Source organism: Corvus cornix, chromosome 2 (assembly GCF_000738735.6).
Source record: "Corvus cornix cornix isolate S_Up_H32 chromosome 2, ASM73873v5, whole genome shotgun sequence".
NCBI classification, from domain to species: Eukaryota; Metazoa; Chordata; class Aves; order Passeriformes; family Corvidae; genus Corvus; species Corvus cornix.
The window spans coordinates 56,911,184-56,929,967 of record NC_046333.1 but is presented as its reverse complement, the minus strand read 5'-3'; the positions used below and the strand labels follow the sequence as shown (position 1 = coordinate 56,929,967).

Sequence of the window (18,784 nt, the reverse complement as noted above, 5' to 3'; positions counted from 1 at the left end):
CTGTGCACCCAGAGACCTGTGGCAGCCTGCCATGTTATTTATTTTGCTTTCCCAGGATGATAGGCTTTCCCTCCACCCCCAGACCTTCCTCCTCCGTTTCTAATGGTCTGATTGGCTGCTGTCAGGGAGTAGCCAAAGCTGCATTCTTCCCTTTCCCTCCCAGGAGCAAGGGCTTCATATGCTGTGCTTGTGACCTTTCGTTGTCAAGCTGAGATCTGTGGTGAAATGGGAAGGGAGATGGGTAGATGGCAGAAAATTTCAAACAACAGCAGTACAAACTGCTGATTTCTGGCATTTGGGCTAAAGAATTTTTTCAGAGGTGAAGATGTAGGAGAAGGTGTGGTCAGTGCTGCTGGAAATGTTTCTTTCTTCTCCTATTTATTTGGTTTGTCATTCTCACCATGAATCTCCATCTAAGTTGCTTCATAGATCTGATGGTTTTATTGAAGTACCAGTTAAATCTATACAAAAAATTACCATGTGAGAGTCAATGCAGGAAGAATCCTTTATGGACAGAAATTAGGTTTCATAGTCTATGAAGAAAGAATAGATTCGACTTGGGTTTACTGTCTGGAGACAGCAATTGCAAAAACTATAGGGAGTTTTTGTATTCAACTAAGACTTTAACTTCTCTCTGCCAATTGTTAATACAAAGTAGAACCACATACTGAAATTTCGTCTGTGCCAGTCTTCACTGATAGCTTTTTAACAATTGAAGTAAAATTCTTTAAATACTAGTCTTTTCAGCCTTTACTAAAGCATATGCTGTAACTTAAGCTCTTCCCACTGAGAAGCACTGTATAGGATTATTGACTGAAAAGGAAAATGTTTTATTTTTAAAAAGCATAAAGGACCTGGAGATTGGTGTGACTCACTGAATGGGTCCCCTGTTAAACACATCTCAGATTACTTAGGGTTCAATCCAATTCTCTATTGTTACAAGTGAGAGTTATATCAAGGCTTTAAATAGGAGGAAAGCATCTTAATTATCCATTAAGGGTAATAAAGGAAGTTGGTTATGACACCATTAAAACAACGGCAATGAAAAATCTGTTTCAGTGTTTTGTACTTAAGAAGAACATGGGATTTGGATGTCATCTGCACTGCAGCTGCTCAGTGCTGTGTTATTATGAGAATCTTTTTTTTTTATTGCGTTTTATTGCCCACCTAAGTGTGAACTAGACTGTTATGTGACAATGGCACAGAAGACATGGAGAGCTGTGACCTGCTGGCTGTACTAAAGAGATCCATCCATCCATCCATCCATCCATCCATCCATCCATCCATCCATATGAATCTGTAGATGTATTTAAAACAAATATTGTTTTATTTGAAAAAAGCCTTGTTCAGTCATGTGATGGTGTTCTCTCAGTTTTATATGAGAACATTTTCTCTTCCTACACCTCTTGCTTCTGTCATAGCCTTAGTCCATGTCCTTTTGATTATCATGGTTATGAGTGCCTGTATTTAAAATATCAAACTTGCATTAAAACTTTATTGTTTTGAAGCTTCTTTGCTTGTTTCTGTTACAGCAGTTACAGGGAAAAATACTACAGAAGAAGGTACTGCTCATGATAGAGCTTTTGAATATAGGCTTCCGGGTAGCTCCAATAGTACTCTCTATCTTTGCTTTCTTGGTCTGATTATGATTTCTTGGTCTGATTATGATTTTGTTTTATGTTTCCTTATTTAAGATAACATACTGCATTATATAGTGAGAAAATTATGCCAAGTTTTAAAATTACTTTAATGTCATTAGTGTGTTAATAGTTATGCAGATTTATTTCACACAGGAAATAATCAGCTCTGTAGATATGAAAGGTTAACTGGGAAAGGTGTGGATTAAAGAAGAAAAAATTCATCATCAGTCAGAACAAAAATATTGATATGCAAAGAAAAAGATTAACATGAACAGAACTGGCAGGTCATTAAGAGAAATGTGCCTTTAACATGGTCTGAAATAATTCCATAATTGAGATTGAATTTTAAAGAAACGATGGCTCTGTAATTTATAACATCATTTGTTTTGTCCCAGACAGTTTAAAACCTTACCTTTCTGCAACACAGTCACTTTATATCTATGTAATTCTTAATAATTTATGCATGAGTTTTTTCATTCTTTCTGAAAGACACAGTGCTGGTTGTATTAATATATTCATAGATGCATAATTTGTCCTGATATAAATTAAAATCATGGTTGCAGGGCTACCTGCATAAAGATGAGAGTTTCCCCTGCATCAGTTAGCCTTGATGATAGCCAGAAGTGATCAGGCAGTGCTTGTCTTAGCAATACTTAACACTTCTCCAGCAATTTCCATTTCAAAAACTATACAAATAAATGATAACTCTGAGTATCTACCCTTATTTATATTACAAATAACCAAAATTCGGTTGACCTTTTGGTCTTATAATTTGAAAGACCCAAAGTTAAAAAACTTAAAAGTGGGAGATCAGGAACCAGCAGCTTTATGTCTGGGTGATGTGGGAACATTAACAACCACTTTGCTTGGGGAGAAAATGGTGCTGAGTAACTTTTGATTTACATGGTAGGGAGAATGGCAGGTTAGATCTTCACCTTGTTAGAGGTCCTCAAGCTCTTCTCCGAGGTCAGATGTGCCACCTTTGGCTTTTATGGCTTATAATACATCAAACTGTACAGCAATTTTTTTGGTGTGGTCATTGGAAATAAGGTAGGAGGAGATTTTCAAATGTAATCTCTTTTATTCCCACCCACAGCCATGAACATATTCATATCCTTCTTATTGCAGCAATTTTAAAGTCACTCAGGCATTGAATTTATTTGCTCTTGTGGCTATATTTTCTTTTAAGTATATATCATTGCAATGTTTTTTAAGTTATTTCTGGACTTTTGAAGCAGGCTGGAAATTTGGTTCAGCTCTGACCTGTCTGTAGACCTTAGAAAAAAACTAACTAAATAAAAAAAGGGTGGGGGGAGGGATAAGAAAAAAGGTAGCCAATCACTGAAATGTATTTTATAAACAGAGATGCCTAATGCTGGCAATTCTTTGCCCATTCTGTTTTACAGTGCTCAGGATTACCACCAGCTTTGCTACACAGGTTGCAGGATGTGATACTAAATGAGAAATGCTTGCTAACAATTGATTCATACATGCAAACTTGATAGAGTGAATGGTTTAAATAAAGCATGGAATGCTTCAATAACTGTATGGCAGGTAGTATTTTGTCAGGGGTCAAAATACTATTAGAGATCCTTTGCTTGCAATCTACAGGTGATTTTTATTGAGCACTGCATTTAAAAGTACATCCATTGTCCTCAAGTTAAATGAAAGAATAGATAAAAAATGGCCTGATTTCAGGGCAAACAAATTTTCACTTGTTTTATTAGTTACAATACAGGGTGTTGCAGTTCTACTGACTTGCTAGGCTTACATGTGTACATGAAGGACTAGATTGGGTTGTAGTATAGCTCCAGCTTTTCCATTCTGGCAGGGACATTTTAGGGTTCATTATCACGTCAGAGAAAGATGCAGCATTAGGAGCAGTTGTTTTTTAACTATGTATTTCCAGAACTGTACTGTTAAGGAATAGCCTTAATACCCTTCTAATGTAAGTTTTTTATAAATGAAATTGTCTGTTTCCATTTCTGCCTTTTCTTTGACAAAATTGTATTAAGAACTGATTAGGTGGCTCTGCAGGAATATGGATGCCTTATTACTGATGCAAAGTCAAATAATCATTTAGACCTAAGCATATTGGAATGTCTCTCACATAAAACTTTTCTTCTAAGATTTGTGATTCAGATAATTTAAGATGACATACATATTAAATGAGTTTTGAGGAGCAATTCAATTGAACAGGTGAATCTGAGACTCGAGATTTCTCTTGTTAGATGTTGCATTATAATATTGCTTTACAGAAGCAACAATGCTTATACAGATTTTCTTAATGGCTTCACTCTTGAAAACAAGGTGGAAACAGTTTTGAAAATTAGTGGAATCTTCAAGGTTTTTTTTAGTTATTTTGTTCTCTATATTTAAAAAAGCTTTTATATAATTGAGAAATTTTTTTCAGTTTTGTTAATTTTGCACCAACATCTGTTTTCAGATAATTTTTCTCTGACTTCAGCCTGTGCAGTCCAATGTCACTTTAGATGCTGTGGGTGTTACCTAGTATGTGAATGTATATACTAATGTGATAATACATGCAAAATGTACTGGAGTTCTTTGGTAGAACTCCAAGACAGTGTTTTACCTAGTAAGGGAATATGTAAGTTGTGAGGTATCACATTGTAGCAATGACAAAAGTCAGCTAAATATTTTTTTCTATAAATAGTCTGGCTCAGGTACTGGAAGCCGGCTGGATTAAACTCCATGAGCTTAGAGAACTGTTTGTGCCAGGCAGGGCAGCCATGGTTTGTAAGCTGAGGCTGGATGAGGCACCAAAGGCAGCTGTGTTCTGCAGCACAGGAATGTGTGCTCAGGTGACACCTTGGCTGGAAAAGGAGGCACGTCAAACCCACTTGCACTGGCTCTGCAGCACAGGGGCCAGGATCTGGTGGATACTAGCCATGGAATTGTGTTTCTTATACATAAGTTGGGCCTTGTATTGTAAGAATTGGTGGTTTCAGCACCCCTAGGGTGACAGTTTTTCAGATCCACAGATTCCACTCCTTCAGGGTAATGTCAAATGGCAGCACTGCTTGATTTATAAATAAAATACTTGTTAGATCTGATTTTCAAAAACACTGTTTATATATAGATTTATATATTATAGATGCTAATACTGTCCAAATACTTGTTTTCCATGTAGCCCTGTTCTTGTTAAACTACTTATCCTAGACAAGTTCAAATAAATTTGCAGCGACTTGATTAGGCTTTTAATAGCTGACCATGACTTGAGATATGCTCTTCATCAAAGTTCTCCAGATCTTTTACAGCTAGATAGGAAATGATGGATCAGCAAAACTGATCCCACTGGAATAAATCACTCCACAGAGTAACATCCCAGTAACCATGCTACTACTGTTGCCTTGTGTCCAGCACTGCATGGGTTCACTTCACTGAGTTGGGGACCCCTCCAAGAGGTGGAGAGAGCAGTACGTGGCATCACCTTGTCACTGCCAGTGTGGTACGGTCAGTTAAGAAACAAAATTAACTGAGGGTAAGCAACTGGGATTAGATATTTGAACATAAAACTGTCAGTGAAACTTATCTTCTATGTTTCTATTTGGATGACTGTGAATCCCTACAGTAGCACCAAATTTTGCTTATTAAACAGTTCTTCAGCTGTCAGGTTTAATACAACATGAAACCAGAAGGATTTAAATGGTACTGATGCCCCTGTATACAACTGACTTGCATCTGGTATGTGTTCAGTCCTCTTTGCACCTGAGTAGAGGGGGAGGCAGTTTGTCTATGTGATGATTTTCTAAAAAAGATTAGTCTTGGAGAGCACAGAGAAGCATATTTATTTCTTTACTGCTGTGTTGTATTTAACCTGTCTCATGCCATACGTCAAGTACCTCTCAAATGATAAGTTATCCAGGTACCAATTGAAAAGGGTTGGTTCATTTCTACTTGAATGCCAGATGGAGTCATCCAGAAATGACCCTTGCAGTCCTGCTTTTAGTTGTAAAGGTAGAGATCACAGTAAATTGTTAGCATCAAACACAATAGCCTGCAGTAGGTTGTTAGCTTCTGTGTTTGGTGCTTGATGAACTATTATACTTCACCAAATAGGACATCCATAGCTCAAAATTTGTCTCCATACAACACTGCTCTCCTGAATCTCTTTTTTTTTCTGTTTTCTGGATTCCTTTGGTTTGTTAGGGGAAAATCCTAATGGCAATAAAATATTTATACCTCAAAACTTTGTCAAAGTGGTCTGTTACCTTTCTTGTCTTCAGCAAGTTCATTAGTTATGTCTTAAAATTCCTCATATAAATTATTAGTATTACACAAGTAATTGTCCAGTATTGATTAGGCTCATTCATTCATAGCTGCTTCCCTGTTTTCTCTTTTCCCAAGGAATGTTAAAATATCCTGAGATGCATTAGCTCTCATTTTCAGTGAAGAATTATTTTCTACCTGTTTGTCTTTCTAGAGTTTCCTCCCTGCACTCTGCAGGTCTTCCCAATTTAAAGCCATCTGTTCAGCAATTGTTAGCTCTTTGCTTCAAACCCAATAACTTCACTGTGGAATGAGTAAGTCTGATATTTTCACTTACAGCCTTATTAGCAAAGTGGTGTGTTCCTGCTGGGACATTTAGAGGAGTAGGGGGCATCATCTTCTCATAGACTTCTTGTGAAACAACAAATTGTTAAGAAAAAATCCAGAATCTGGAAAGCAAGATTTAAATCAATCAGCTGTTAAGGCTATTGTGGGCATGTATACCATGTCCATAAGGAATGCAGATCTTTTCTGTAAAGCAGAAGTTATCTTTGATGTGAAATTTCTTACTGTCCTTGAGTCCTGTTAGCTTTTACATCTGTGTGAATGTTTATAATGTTGATGCAGTTTGTTTCCTTTTTTTTATTCCTGGCCACACTGTTACTTTTCTACCTCCAGACTAGCAGAGGCACTCTGAACATATTCATGCTGACCCAGAATGCCGTGGGGGTAGATACATTTTCCTGGTGTCAAAAGTGTATATTTCTTTTGTATTTTTGTACCGCTTTTTGCATAGTACTCAGTTTTTAGTGTGGTTTTTCCTGCTTATAGACAATGAATAAATTTGTCAGTCATCATACATGTTCAAAATCAGTGTGCTTTTTTCAAAACATACCAGAAATTATTTATAAGGATTTTAAAGCAAAGAAATAAACAGCTTTATAGCTATGATAGCTTTCAGACAAATTAACCAAAGGAATCTTATAATAAACAGCCAAGAGCTGAGCTCTTTCTTGTAACTCTCTTTTCTATTCCCTGTGATCCTTTGGGTGGCACAGGGGGCAGAGGACAGAGGTTGTAATCAAAAAGATGATGTGGATTTGTTGGAAAGAGACAAACACTTTTCATGAGTGCTAGAGTCATTCATTCTGGTAGCAGGAAAACTATTTCTGTGTCTCCCCATTCTGTAACTTGTGTTTGTCAACTGACAGTTGAGTCTATTCACAGACTAGAATAATTATCATCTGTGTTACTGTAAGTGATTGTGTGAAGACATACATGAGATAAGACCTGGAGGGAAAAATAATCTTTTATTAGAACAGTTGATAACAGCTGGGAAAACCAGACAGACTGAGAAGCACACATCTTTTGTCTTACTTACTTCTCTCTGTCTCTTGAAAACTGACTCCTGCACTCCAGTTTGGAAGACTAGTCATTGCTCAAGTGCATTTGGGGAATACTAATTAAGATCCTAATTAGTCTCTCCCTGATAGTGAGTAACTTTTATAAATGAACAGCACTATCATAAGCTAATGGCTGTATTAGGACCAGGACATAGGATATTGTAGGTAATTTATCTTCTCTGAGAGGAATTTAACTCAGATGTAAAGTTGCATATTGGAGACAGATGCATTCAGTTAAACAGCAGAGGGACCTAAAAGCTGCAGGACACTTTTGATTGCCAAGAGCTGGCTTCTGGGTTAGAGTGCTGACTGCTTCACTGAAGCAGTGTCAGTGTCTCCACCCATTTTACTTTTTTGTTTTTTGTTGTCACTCAGGTGTTCACTGAATAAATGTGCTTCTGCTGGAAAGCAAGTAGCTGAGTAAATAGGTTAAGTTGACAGTTCATGATCTACAACAGAATACATTAACAAAATTTTAATATGATTACTGACTCATAGTTACGGTTCAATAAGCCATTTACCTCAAACTAAGTAACTGTTAAATAAACAAAACAGGAAGCTAGAAAAGGAAGCACATCAAGAATCTGAATCAAGGAAAAGCAACAAGAAAACCATTTTATTTTTTAGTATGCTTGCTAGAGCCCTTTTAAATATAGCTAAATCAAAATAATAAACTGCTCAACACATTTAAGGTGTAATAGAAAGGGAAACCATGCACATGGTTGATAAGCCTTTGTTTTTGCAGATGTGACTTGTTTTCTCATTTGCAGAAGCATATTTGCTGTGAACAAAGGCTTCCCGCTTGTCATATGAAGTTGGCTAGAAAGCTATCCTGCAGCTAGAGAGATATCAAATATTAATATTTGTGCTCGTGTAGCCAAAGATGTGTGTATTGGATAGGTCTCGAGTCTGGATGTAGCTACAGCCTCTTGTAAAAGCCAAATACAATTTAAAAATTACAGTGATGAATCAGTGCAATATGTTTTGTCAATAACCGGTCCTAGGTAAAATCAGATACATCCTCTGAGTCTAAGATACAGCCAGAAGAAGTAGAGACAATTGTGTTTACCAAGGGAAAAAAATTTCTTCCTTTTGTTTTTTTTTTAAAGTTCAGAATAGGAGGCAGCAGGGGATTTTCTGTGTTAAAGACATAAACATACATAGCCATAGATCATTCACTCTGTATTTTAAATACAAGGCTTCCCAGGGTATCCTGAGCTGTTGTTTAATGAATGAGTTAAAATTAAGTTGTGGTTTGTGTCACACTGCAGCTAGATGCAAGTCTTGCCGTATGTAATGCATCAGAACGGTTTCTTCTTTCATTTTGGATAAATAATGGTCGTAGATGTCGGTGTCTGAAGAACATTAAAGAGTGTATGTCCTTCCCATAATTACACACAAATTCCCCAGTGTGTCTGACACGACCTTATTTTTAATAACTGGGCCTTATGCTTGGATCCCTTCTCTCAGAACAGGGCTCCAACAGCAGGACGTGTATTGACCTTTTATCTTTTGTAAGACACACGAATCAGAGGGGAGTTCACTACTTGTCAGGAGGTTCTTCCTCCACCTTCCCAGGCTAAAAGGGGGCTCAGGCAGCAATATGTAAATATTGGGTACTCACCTGGTGATCTGCCATTTACCTTTTGGCTTTTATGCACGAGTCATTAAGGTTTGAAGTTTTGATGGTTCCCTATAAGCTCTGTTTTTTTAAAATGAGATTGTCATTCTTCCTGTAGTGTAACCATGGAAACAGACAGGGAAGCCTTAAAGAAAGTGATCGAACATGCTGTGCTAATTAATCCTACCCTTCAGTTTTCTTTCAGTTGAAGGATGTTCTTAAATAAATTTTGCATGAGTAAGCATATTTGGATGTGCAAAGGGTTATAAAATATGTAGCAAATTTTCTTGCAGAAGGGTATCTGAAAAAAACCCCAGTAACTGTCATCTGTTTGCATCTGGACCATCAAAACAAGAAATGCAGTATCTTGTTGGTGTTTCACATACGTATTTGGATAGCACTCTTTTTATAATGTAAATATATCTGAAAGATGAGAGTATTTTTTCCATGTCTCATGTGCAATGAGACACATTTGTGTTAATTTTGAGTCTTTGAGTGAAAGTGTTCATTATTGCAAATGCATTCTTTATGCAGAGCATTATTCAGAAAAAACAAAGGTTGCTCCCTCCCTGCGAGAAAGCAGCTCCTCCGAGGCATTAGCCTGATTCAGGTCCTGTCAGTCCTGCACAAGGGGAGTGAGTGCCTAATTGAACAGTGGGACTGTGCCAAATTCTCCCCTTCCAAATTTTGTCTTTTGTGAGTATTTGCCTTGGTTGTTCACTCCTGCTTTCCATTTTTCCATTTAGTTTCCAGAACAGTGTATGTGGCCAACCAGGGAACCAATTGGCTGCAACTTTAAACATGTGGCCTGTACTCATAAGCCTTTTGTTATGGTTTAACTCAAACTAGGATAGCTCTTAACGTGGTGGTGCTGTCTGATACCAATGTATGGCCTCAGCTTGCTTTTACAAATTAAGATTTTTTTAAACATTTTTTTGTTTAAACAGAGGAACATTAATGATCCTCTTATAACTGAGAAACCAGGTGCAGCAGCTAACCTCAAATGAAACTTTCATAGTGTTTTGGGAGTGAAGAATGGATTAAAGAAAAACATTTAGTTTTCCAACAGGCTGGGACTAGCCCAAAAGGGCCATTCTTTGAAAATCAGATGGGTTTTCATTAACCTGGAATTGATTCGAGGTAGAGGAGATCTAGAAGCAGTATACTGAGGAAACAGCATGAGTGGCATTCCTACTTCATTCCCAGGAGGGGAGGACTGGTTCTACGCTGAACAGTCACAGGAGAGGAGGAAAGATGTGCTTGGGCTGACTATAGCACTTGCAAAGCTCCATCCTGGTCAGTAAAGTGGCAGAAGCCGGCCAGCAAGCATGGTTATTGTGTTATTATTTGCAACATGATTTCTGATATGGCAAGTTGGGTACTTATTCCTCTCTACACGGGAGATTTCTGGAATGTGTGGATCAACAGTTTTGTGTCGCGGAAATCTGAGTTTGTCATTCCACAAGCTCTAAAGTTTTTTGACAATTTTCCCCGAAATACATGATGTTGTTGGCTTCTTCAAGAAGCCTTTCCCCTGCTTGGTTATGCCTCTTCTCTTATGAAAACTTGGTAGAAGATTAGAATTTGCAACCAAATTCAGTCTTCCTCAGACAAGACTAATGGGGAAGGCTCAGACAGGCAAAAAAGGATGGAGTCATTCACCATCCAGACTTCTCAAATCCTTTCGTAATTTTTATATTGCTTAATAGTAGTGGGTCCATATCCACAACTTCAGGGAATGCTGTTTCAGTTTAGTCACATGGAATATAGATGCACAGAAGCTCAGGCTTGTTAAAGGTTCTGTGTGCCAGGAATGAGAACTGCTCACCACTTAGAGCTTTTGGTGGTTTCTGGTTTCCTAGAAGCAAAAACATTAATCTGGAGGCAGGGGCACTGTGAAACACATGATGTGACCTCTCCTCTGGCCTCTTTGGGGCTGTACCTGGCCAACCCTGGGTTGTCTTTTTAAGCCAGATTGTTTGTCAAGCTGATGGACAGGTGCACAAACCTTAAAGAAATGGAGGACTGAAAACTTAAAAAATAGATATTCATGCTTCAAATGTAATTTTTAAAAGAAAAAATCATGGCATACAATTCAAATTATTCCCCTACACTGGTGTAATTGCTATAATCAGCTGATAGTGCAATCTGCTGGCAAGATTGGCCATCATTGCTATGGAGATATATTCACTGAGAGTAAATGTTCTTAAATAGCTTTACCAGTGTATTAAGAATAAAGGGGCAAAGGACTCTCATCTGCACTCTTTTGGAAATTCTCATGTTGCTTATTTCTTCCTGAGTGTATGACTTTGCTTCTTTGTTTCTGTAAGGTGTAAAACATGACCTTCTGTTGTAGTAATTCCGTTTGTTTTCTGAAAGGAAAATCAGTAGTTCAGGAAGACACAAAAAAGCACCCAGTGCTGCGTTCTCCTGATTTCCATTACTTGTGCGTGTCCAGTGTTCCCAGCAAGGGAGTGGATGTTCTCAAGGTAGTAGCTAGGATCCGATAATTTGGAAAAAGCGTTTGCAGGCCCATGATAGGAGTAATCACCTTAGCCCTGAAGATCTTTTTCCATTTTCTGGAGGAGAGAGTCCTCTATAGGAGAAATATACTTGTAAACTTCTGGGTTTAGCATATGATGATCTCTACATAGATTGTGCAGTAATGTGAATTATTTTAAATGACTGACAAGCTTAAAAGACAACATTGTAAATATTATATCTTTAGTAGGCCACAGATTCATTGAAATGATTTCTGAAATTGGAGCACTGCCAATACACAATTCTTGAGAGAAAGGAATTCTTCACATACCATTTTCTGCTGTATTACTGCAATATTAATACTTATTTGAACGGTAACGTGTAAGTGTGTCTACAGCTTTCAAACGTAAACTTGAATAAGCAGGCTGGGCTTTGGGCAGTGTAAGCTGTGGAAGGTTTCCTTAGGCTTCCCTAAAAGACCAAATCTCATCTGTGGCACCATTTGTCTGGCAGTTTCCTTTTCATTTTCTTTTTCTAAGTAACATTGAAATGGAAGAATATTGATGCCTGAGGATGAGCAGTTAATGGCAATTAAAATCTTTGTTTATTTGTCTTTTATTTAGGTGTACCACAGTACATCTTTGCATCTCTCCTGGGCTTGTGGTTGTCATGATGAAAAGCATATTTTATTGTCCCTTCATAGTATTTACAACTCTGTTTAGCCAGGTACTTAATGATAGATGTTACCGTTAAGTAAAATACTCCAGTTCTAGAAGAAAAATACTCTTGCAACATGCTGTCCCATTACGTGACAGGTGCTCATATATCCTTTTAGATTGTAACTGTATAGCAAACTATTTCTTCGCTTTGTTTATATTGATTTATTTGTGTTTACCCCACAGGTCTTGCAAGAGCTAAATCAGTTCCTAGTCATACGTATTCCAATGAAGTGGTAACCCTATGGTACAGGCCTCCAGATGTCCTTCTGGGATCAACAGAATATTCCACCTGCCTTGACATGTGGTAAGTATAGATGACAAGATTCTGTAGATGCTTTAGCTCTTGGTTTTTTTAGACATGTAAACCAAATATGTAGTGAGATTATTGGTACAGGTTAAAAAACATATGTGTAGTGATACGTGTGGTTCCTGCAGTATCTCCCTAAAGGAATCCCCTCCTGCCACCCCACTGGCTGGCAGATGACACCTGCTGTTTACACTACACCCATTGGTGCTTTGCAAGAGACTGAGTTATTGCTTGACTTTTGTAGTCTTAGTGTGGTCCTTATATATGATATGACACTTATTTTGCAAAAGATAGACTTTCACTATGCCCACTTGTAGCAAGGGGAAAACCAGAATTCTCTGGTTGTGAGCATAAAACCTCAGTTCTTAATGTCCTGTATTTGGTAGCAGCAAATATCATTGAATAGTTTTCTTTTAAACCTACAGATTTTATTTAGACTTGCAGGTTTAGAACAGTAGTTTGATTTGTACAGTACATATCACCTTGCTCTGACATCATTTAGTCCTGTGTTGAATAAGGAGCAAGGAAGGTATTTGGTTTTTTGACTGTTAAAAACCAAGCTGGAGGTTCTTTGTTTATTCTGTAGGTTTTGAGGTGACAGGATCTCTGTAATCTGTACAAATTCTGAAATATGGAAAAAAATCCTCTTCCTTACAAAGGAAGTTTTATGCTCTGGAATATGTTTGGATTTTGTTTTGTTTATTTGGTTGTTTGCTTTGAGTTTTTTTGGTTGGTTGGTTGGTTTGGGTTGGGTTTTTTTTTAATGCATATTCAACTCTTTAAACCTTTAGAATTCATTCATTTGAGAAAAAATTATACTAAGGAATTTTCAGAAAAATACAGTAATTTTTTTGCAGTTCACTGAATTATCTTTAATATAGGCAACACAAAGTTAGAATTATGATTATATTAAAATCTAGGAGTAACTGTAAGATAAGGTTATGTTTTCATATGGTGTGTGAATAATATTTTTACAGTAATCTTGCTGTGTAATATTGCAACTGAAGCAATTGTTTCATTATTATTGAAACAATAATACTAGCAGGAATATATTTTTGCTGGGGAAAGGAACTAAGCATGACTAGGTTGTGTTTAGTCCCGTAGCTGAAATCAGAGATTATGGGATGAAAACAGGTTTTCCTGTAAATCTTGACTCCTGGGGACATGATTTAGAAGTCACAGGATTATTTCATGTGAAGGGGTTACGGAGTAGAAATACTAGAATATCTAATACTGAAGTGAGTGGTTAGTATGACTGGGCCCTGGCTGCTGCAGTTCCCTGAGCTCTAAGGGAAGGTGAACCAAGAGGCAGGAAAAGGAGAGTGAGAAACTCTAGATGTGAACAGTGTGAAATCACAAGTGTGCCAGAGAGGCAAAGGCAGCATTGTCTGTTATTAACTGTCTGGTTTTCCTCAGACCTTTCTCAACTTCACAGATCTCAAATAATTTCCTTCTGCATGTCAGTTTCTCATCTATCCTAAAACTGTCCTGTTTTCCTAAATACCGGATTCAACCAGGTGTCTTCACAGGTTGCATGCAATCTCTGCAGCCCATCTGCTCCTGATGTTTTACAATCACCTCTGTTCCAAGTAATACCTCAGACACCCTCAGCAAGAAGCTCAGCTTGCTTGGGGTCATGCAGGACAACTGACTCAGAGGATGCAAATAGCTGGGAGAGATAAATTGTCCTTTCTGCTCATCTTCTCATAGTTGCTTCTACATTTGTTCAGTTCCTGAGTCACGCGTATTTGTGTATGTCTGCACATACATGAGTCAACTTGTAAATTACAAAGAGAATATATTGAAACAGCTAAAGAAAATTTTTCATGTTTTAATAGGGAAAACTGCTCAAAAAGCACTTTAAAATGCTTTTTTTTAGTTAAAAGCAACATTGGAAATTAATTTTTGTAATTTTTCCTAATTTAAAAAACACTGCACTGTGAAACTGAACAAAGGATTTTAACACATTTTTTACTATTGCTGAAAATCTTTCCACAAAAAAATGGTTCACTCCAAAGTTCAATAGCTTGTCAAAAATAGATCTTTTAACATTCCCCGCAATGAGGATTTTAGTAAAAGAGCTATTAGAAAGTCCAATCAAAATATGTGGTGTTCCTGTAATAACAATTAAGTCATGTAGCTAATTAAAAGCATTTTAAATTTACTATACCTGCAGACTGAGCACGTCCTTCATAATCACATGTTTATATTCAAATTACATGGGCAGCAGGGAAGATCAAGGAAGGACTTAAAATGCTACTTCAGCAATCCAGGTCATTATTTTGTTTCCTGACAAAAATGACACAAGAGTATTGGGGAAGAACCCAATTGTTACATCTTTAATGATATCAATAAATGATGTTCTCTTGCACAGAGCATTTCATGTAGGCCTAAAAAAAATCCAGGTACTCAAGGACAGAGGTGGTGTGTTCTGTTTCACATGATAAACAATGTAATATTCCTCTTGTATGCAATTTGTAGCCTTTGCAATATTTTTTCTTCTCTGTACAAACTGAAGAAGTATGAAGAGCTTAGGAAAAAGGCACTTGGTAATACAGTGTCTTACACATGGCAGCAATTTGTGCAGAGGCTCAGCCCCTGCCACATCAGAAATCAGATGAGAGCAAATGTGTACTGTGTGTGACAGAAGAGCTGTAGATTTTTACTTCTGTACTTTGCTGGGTTATCTGAGACAGCACTCCCAGTTTGACTGCGAGAGGCGTAGCTGCGTGTTAGGGTCACTTATGCTGACTTGGCACATTTAACAGTGAGCTCTGCTGGGGCTCAGGCAGGCTTGGGGCTGTGCTTACACAATGGTTGGACAGAGCTGAGCCTTAATTACATTAAAGCCATTTAGTGGCTTCCCAGAGTGGGAGGAAGGGAGACACGGAGAAACCTGTCTACCATCAGATTCCAAGATAATTTAGTAATTTGTTATCAAAAGTGTGTTTGTAGCATTAGCATTTTTATGCAATTACTGGCATTATGTCCTTATGGCAGATAGTGTGTGCTCTCCTGTGTCATTATTGATGATCCACATGATGACAAAACTAGGCAGCCACTTCACTAAATATTTAAATAATGTTAAGGTAGAAAGCACAGCTGTTTCCTCTATTTACAGAAGAGAAAAAAAATAAAGTCACAGGGCTTTTTCTATAGTCATGATAAATGACATTTCATGGTGGTTCCCCAGGAACAGAAAGTGAGGCTCCCACTGAGTGGAAGACCAGCTGCATGAAAAAAGAGTCCAAATATTAACCACTGGACAGTGGCTGGGAAGCAGGTGGCAGAGGCTGCGGGCTATTTTTACACTTCATTTGCTGGTGCAGAGAATTAGAATAGTAACTAAGAGCTAATGATCCACATGCAATGTTACATTCTCCTGCATTCTTTTTTAAATAGCCACTGGCAATAAAACAATATTAATGAAGACATACATGCAATAGTGGTGTCAGGCTGGTGATGGAAATCAGTGTGTTGGGCTTTGTCATTTACTGCTGACAGTGTTTGATACAGCAGCATTATGTGAATGTATTATACAACCCATGACTGCATCAAAGAGTTGTGATTACCCTTGATATAGCTTTTTTTTTTTTTTCTCTTGATGAGGACTTACTAGTAGCTAGGAAAATGGTTTTGCATTGCCTCTGGTGTAACTTGTCCTAATCCTTGAATTTTACAGTCCTTTGAAAGTCAATGCAAGGAAAATAGACTTCAACACATAAAGGGTTTATGGATTACTAAAACCCATATATAAGTAACACAGAAACATAGAGAAAAAAATCCCCAAATTAACCTATTCTATTTGTTCCTTACAGGAAGAGTATAGCATTAGTAAATGAAGCAGTTTAAACAGGCTATTAAATCCATTTGATTCTGGTAATGCATGTGCTGCTGCTACATCTGGGTTGCTTACATCAAGAAGTCACTAGGGATATTTTATTTTGAAGTGCAGCTGGCTTTAAACTGTGTTTGCTAACAGCTGGCAATTTTTTTGCATATCCTGTTGTTTTGTTTTTTAAAAAAATACACTCTTAGTCAAGTACAGGTAACCTAAGCAGTTATGGGCTGGGATATATTTTAAATTCACTTTTATTAACACCATCAGCTATGTTTAGTACTGAGGAAGAAAGAAATTAAAAATAGATCAGTAAAATGTTACAAAATTGCTTCTTAAATCTCTCTCACTTAACTTTGTTACATCTGGGTTGTTATATATGATTTCAAATTTTAGCTTAATTTAGGGAAACCTCTTCATACGGAGTTTTTCTATCCTATTAGAAAAAGAAACGGTATTTTTCAGGAACATACCACATTTCACACATAGCCTGCTATGAATGTGGATTTGAGTGCTCACTGTAATTCCATGCATGCTTTCATGAATATTTGACCAATGAAGATCTGCAACCATAATTAAGACATTTATTACCTAAAAATGGGTTTTGTCTTAGACACAAGTGCACCAAATTATGGTTTTTACTCAGGGGACATTACAAAGGCATATTTATCCTGTTTCTTTCTCCTGTAAACAGTTTGCAGTGAGAGAAATGTGAGAGCAGTAGTCCCAGTATGCCCTGAAGAAATATTTCTTGGGGCCTGAGAGAGAAAACAGTGTAGGGGAAATTAGCTCTTTTGCCCTTGATGTTTCTCAGGATTATGACTTCCACTCCAAAGAAATGCTAATGTGTAGGATTAGGGTATTAAAGTGATATTGCAATAACTATAAAGGTATTGTTAATTAAATATCTCTTGCTGTCAGTGAGTTCTTCAAAAGTTTTATCAGCTGAATTAGCTTTTGATTGGAAAATTCTATAGGCTCAGATTCTTAGCAATGCTATGTGTGAGGAAGTGAGGAACTGTCTGGGTCTGTAGTTATGGGAAGGGCATTTCAGTTCCTATCTGAAAACTACTTTAATCCATTTAGAACATCAGATTTGCTGTTACTTTTTCATTGCTAGAAATAAATTTCATGTGTGTAAGGAAAGTGCATTTTAAAGGTATCTGGATGCAGAAAAGAAAACCAGGAAGAACATGAAAGAACATGAAGACGTTTCCAACAAGAAAATGTCTCCTGGCCAAACGTTGCTCAAGTTTGAGGAGTACTGTCTTGAGCTTATTTTGACTCTGCTTTTACAGAACGATTGAGTCCAATAGAAAGAATCCTACAAAAAGGCATCATGTGGATTTTAATCCTTCATGAATGTAGTATTTCTTAATATAGAAACTGAGCATTGCTACAGAGAGAAAAAATTTCTGGAGGTTTTATTTCTAGCTATTGAGTGACACAGGCAAGAACATGATCACTCTATTGTCTTGTAATTACAATTACTTCAAGTGTGACTGTAAAGAAAAACCTTAAGCTATCATGCTCTCAAGTAAATTAGTTTTCATTCATTGCATATGCTTCCTGCACAAATTTTAATGGTTTTTGTCATCATGAAAGGGAAATTTTGATTCACTCATTACTTCTCATGTGAGAACTACAATCTGTTTGCTTTATTGCCACTGTAGTTTTATCAGACTGTATCATCCATCAGATGTTATTTCTTATATATCAAAGGGTAGTGGTCACAAAAGACAAATTCCAACCAACTTCAGCATTTGTGGGTATCCTGGCAGTCTGCCCCTGTTGAAATAAATCAGATTTTTGTCAGCTAAGGAGAAGAAAGTCCCTTGCTTTACATTCCTTTCCCCCAAAATTTGTTTTCATAGTTGTGTTCATAAGCAGGATGATAAAGGAACATGACCTTTTTTTTTCCTGAATAAATCAGACAGGCTAAAAATCTCTGTGCCCTTACAGCATGCATATTACTAAGATTTTATGGAATATGCTCCAGTATTACATATTGGTGACAAATCCATAAGAAAATAAAGCAGTGGGATTTTGAAGGGGAATGTGTGTGGGTTTTGGGGGTTTTGTTTGTGTTTCTGTTTGTTTGTCTGTTTGGTTTTTAATTCTGATATATTTAACATTACAAACAATGTGTGGTTTGGGAAGCTTGAATGAAAACTCTGTTGTTCCTTTGAGTTTCAGAAATCTCACCAGGGGGATTGCTGAAAGCAATTGCTTGTCATAAAATGCCTTCCCCCTCTGAAGCCAAACCCTGCACACAGAAAACAGGCTTAATGACCAGATAGAAACATTATGTGAAGACCCAGCATAGGTTTTCACTGTGAAGGCCATGCTGAATATTATCACCTGCACTGAGCCTGCTACAAAGCAGATCTGTTCAAGGCAGAATATTCAACACTTCAAAACATACAGTTTCTATATTCTTGATTTAAGTATAAACTAAAAGTTGGTTTGGAAGCAGCTCCTCATTCTGGAGTGTGTCTCTAGTCTCTTTTATGACTCCATCAAGAAAAATCATAATATTAACTGA

At 37.2% G+C, this 18,784-nt stretch overlaps 1 protein-coding gene across 5 annotated transcripts in view; it reads left to right on the top strand.

The window, feature by feature from the left end:
- The window catches only part of CDK14 (cyclin dependent kinase 14), a 319,768-nt gene that overhangs the window by 172,393 nt on the left and 128,591 nt on the right, over positions 1-18,784 (top strand). For all 5 annotated transcript variants that reach the window (XM_010399183.3, XM_010399186.3, XM_010399187.4 and 2 more), the window contains one exon: positions 12,278-12,398. In XM_010399183.3, coding sequence (XP_010397485.1) covers positions 12,278-12,398 — 121 coding nt within the window. The remainder of the gene's footprint in view (positions 1-12,277; positions 12,399-18,784) is intronic.